Consider the following 3824-nt stretch of genomic DNA (forward strand, 5'->3'; position numbering starts at 1 on the left):
TGTACTTCAGCCTGGGAACTGTAGCTCGTGGCACCTCTATGCCTGTCGTGTATCGCGACATGTTCGTCGAAGCTTTCAAAAGGCTGAAGCAGAGAGTCGTTTGGAAGTATGATGCAGATCTTGATGGCGTCTCTGACAATGTACAGATCCAAAAGTGGCTGCCGCAGCAAGATATATTAGGTAAGGACACGTAAAGAAGTTGATATTCTAGCATCAAACACATATATATACATATATATACATATACATACATGTCAATCTATCTATATGTACATTTGTATATGCATGTATTATAAACTATACCGATATCTATGGCGGTGACGGCTCCAAAGATATGATAATCAGTAACATGATTTTATTAGCAATGTGATACGTCAATATTTAGACGAATTCACGTATTTCCCAACTTGGTTACCTTGGAGAATTTTTAAATTCATAAAAAATACATTTTCCTTTAGTACAGTAACCTTATAAAATCACTCATGGCAAAATAATAAACATATTTATAAGTCATATGACCATAAGCTATTAGACAATTGCAGATGAATAAAGAATAATCCTATAAATAGACCAGTGAATAAATAAATACTCTTTTATCGCCAAGGACACCCAAACGTGAAAGTGTTCATCACCCACGGAGGACTTCTCAGCATCCAGGAGTCCCTGTACCACGCCACGCCCGTCGTCGCTCTGCCTATCTTCGCGGACCAGCCGAAGAACGCAATGAATATTCAGAAACATGATGTTGGCGTCACCCTGGTGTGGGAGGAACTAACAGTCGACCTCATCGTCAACTCTGTTCAGGAGGTTATAAATAACCCAAAGTAAGAATAATTGTGCCATAGTTGATGGACATAAATATTTTTGATGCTGTGTGTATAGAGGATAATAGGTTCTTCACAGTTGAGTAAGGAACTTCATGCAAACTTTATGCATTCACATGCCTAATGTTTTCCCAGGTACAAAAGAAACGCCGAGGAGGTGCGCAGCGTGGTGCGCGACCAGCCGGACACGCCCAGGGAGCGCGCCGTGTTCTGGACCGAGTACGTGGTTCGACACCAGGGAGCTCCCCGCCTGAGGAGCCCGGCGGCGAAGCTGTCGTGGGTCGAGTTCCTCATGCTGGACGTCCTCCTGGTGCTCCACGTGGTCGTGTACGTGGCGTTCTGCGTTCTCTCGCGGATTGGGAGGGCGATTGCAGGGAAGCTCTTCCCACGCAGCGGCAAGAAGAAGAAGAGGGACTGAATGTGAATATCTAGGTAGTTTTACTTAGCATATGGATATGCATTTATATGTATAAGTATATGCATATATACATACTTACATATATATATATATGTATATATATGTATATATATATATTTATATATATTTATATATATATTTATATATATACATACATACACACACATACACACACATATACATGTATATATTCATACACACACATATATGTATATATATATACATATATGTGTGTGTGCGTTTGAGTGTGTATATGTATATGCATGTATATATAGATAAACATACATATATGTATGTGTATATGTATGCATGTAAGTATGCATATATGTATGCATATATATGTATATATTTATTTATTTATTTATCTATATGTATATACGTATGTATGTATATATATGTGTATATGTACATATATATGTATATATATATATATAATATAGATTAATAAATAAATATATATATACATAAATATATATTTTCATTTGTATATAAATTGATTAATTTCATCTAAACTTTATGGTATGTACGTATATTGTTATGCACTGATGTTAATGCTTTTGATTACTTTATTTCGTTTACAGAGGTTTAAGTTCTTATGATTACAGGCATTCATAAAAGTACTTAGTACAGTTAACTAAGGATGTATATTATGAAAGGGATGATTCAATTGTAAAGAGTGAGACATATCAATTTGATGTTGATATTGTCAAGGTACAAGTGCAACCATGATCTTCCTCGACTGATTTATTGTAGCTTTGGTGTTGAATGAGTTAAGTGGACTCAGTCTGGTGTTTGCTTAAGTCTGAGGGATAGTGCGGTTATATTGTGAGTTGCATTTGTTTGATTCAATGATGATCACTGATTGGTGCCACTTCGTTTATTTTTTTTTCTTTAGTGTATTTTGTATAGATTGTATGATTTTATTGTTGTTTGGTTACTGCGATGTATATCTTTGTGTAGTTCATCTTCGCTGTATATGGAAACTGTTTGAAATCTATTTCTTATTTATAACTGGAAGGTAGAATCAATAAAGGGATCCGACAATGCGGAAATTCCTTATTTTCCTGACCATCAAATTATATATATATATATATATATATATATATATATATATATATATATATATATACATATATATGTATATACATATATATGTATATATATATATTTGTATATACATATATATATATTCGTATATATATATATTTTATATATATATATATATATATATATATATATATATATATATATATATATATATATATATATATATATATATATATATATATATATATGTGTGTGTGTGTGTGATGGGTATAAGATTACTCTAATATCCACACATAGAGAAAAATAAGGTTGGTGTCAAACACAGCAGATGATACTATAACAATATATTATAACTTCAGTATTATGACACGATATAATATATATATATATATATATATATATATATATATATATATATATATATATATATATATAAATATAACAAGAAATGACTCTGGAAATAAAGATCGAGATTAGCACTAGTTCACAATCGTAGATGCAGGAGTGTGAGTAGTTGGTGTTGGCGATTGAGGTCAAGGACCCTGAGTGTGTCTTCGTTATCGTCGGTATATCTCAGGACGGCTCGCTAGGCGGGGCGATGACCCGTCTACAGGAAAATAGGCGTGGCTGTTCCAAGTGTCAGCTTAGGTCGCGATTTCCTGATTGGCTGACTTCGGGTCATCGTAATTCATAGGTCCGCCCTCTGGTCAGCCTTTGAGGGTGATATTCCTATGATGGGGAAATGACCAGATTTTCCAGAAGGGCTAAAGTTGCAGGTGCTGCCTTTAACGTGTCTTTGCCCGATCCCTGGGGGATATACGAAATCCGATAATTGAGAAGGTCACATCTGTGCATTGTAATTTGATCATGTTTCTCAGGTCAGACATATGCTCTGTTGACCGTTAAACATAAATACATTCATAATGTGTGTGTGTGTGTACATATATATGTATATATGCACACATACACAGACATACACGCACACATATTATATATATCATATACACTTAACCATAGTGTGTATATGTATATATATATATATATATATATATATATATATATATATATATACATATATATATACACACAAACACACACACACTCACATATATATGTATATATATATATATATATATATATATATATATATATATATATATATATATATATATATATATATCCACACACACATATATCTATCTATCTATCTATCTATCTCTCTCTCTCTATATATATATATATAATATATATATATATATATGTATGTATGTATATATATATATATGTATGTATATATATGTATATATATATATTTATATATATATATATGTATACATATATATATACATATATATAATGTCAATAGAATATAAAATTTGGTATATATGACCAAAGAAGCATCCCAGTTCATAACAGAAAAAAACCATCTCTTGATAAGCCATGTTCTCAGCCAACTGATAGCGATAGAGTGGTTCAGTCCTTTTTTTTTTTTTTTTTTTTTTTTTTTTTTTTTTTTGATAATCGCTTTAAGATAA

At 32.0% G+C, this 3824-nt stretch overlaps 1 protein-coding gene across 1 annotated transcript in view; it reads left to right on the top strand.

Annotated features, from left to right (window-relative positions):
- LOC122263297 (UDP-glycosyltransferase UGT5) overlaps positions 1-1355 on the top strand; it is a 6340-nt gene extending 4985 nt beyond the window's left edge. The window contains exons 6-8 of the mRNA XM_043031676.2: positions 1-180; positions 605-824; positions 960-1355. The exon at positions 1-180 is cut by the window's left edge and continues 43 nt beyond it. Coding sequence (XP_042887610.2) covers positions 1-180; positions 605-824; positions 960-1242 — 683 coding nt within the window. The 3' untranslated portion in view covers positions 1243-1355. The remainder of the gene's footprint in view (positions 181-604; positions 825-959) is intronic.
- The last annotated feature ends 2469 nt before the right edge of the window (positions 1356-3824 follow it).

The sequence above is a fragment of the Penaeus japonicus genome, unplaced genomic scaffold (genome assembly GCF_977035675.1).
Source record: "Penaeus japonicus unplaced genomic scaffold, GWHDUDI00000001_assembly GWHDUDI00000030, whole genome shotgun sequence".
NCBI lineage: Eukaryota > Metazoa > Arthropoda > Malacostraca > Decapoda > Penaeidae > Penaeus > Penaeus japonicus.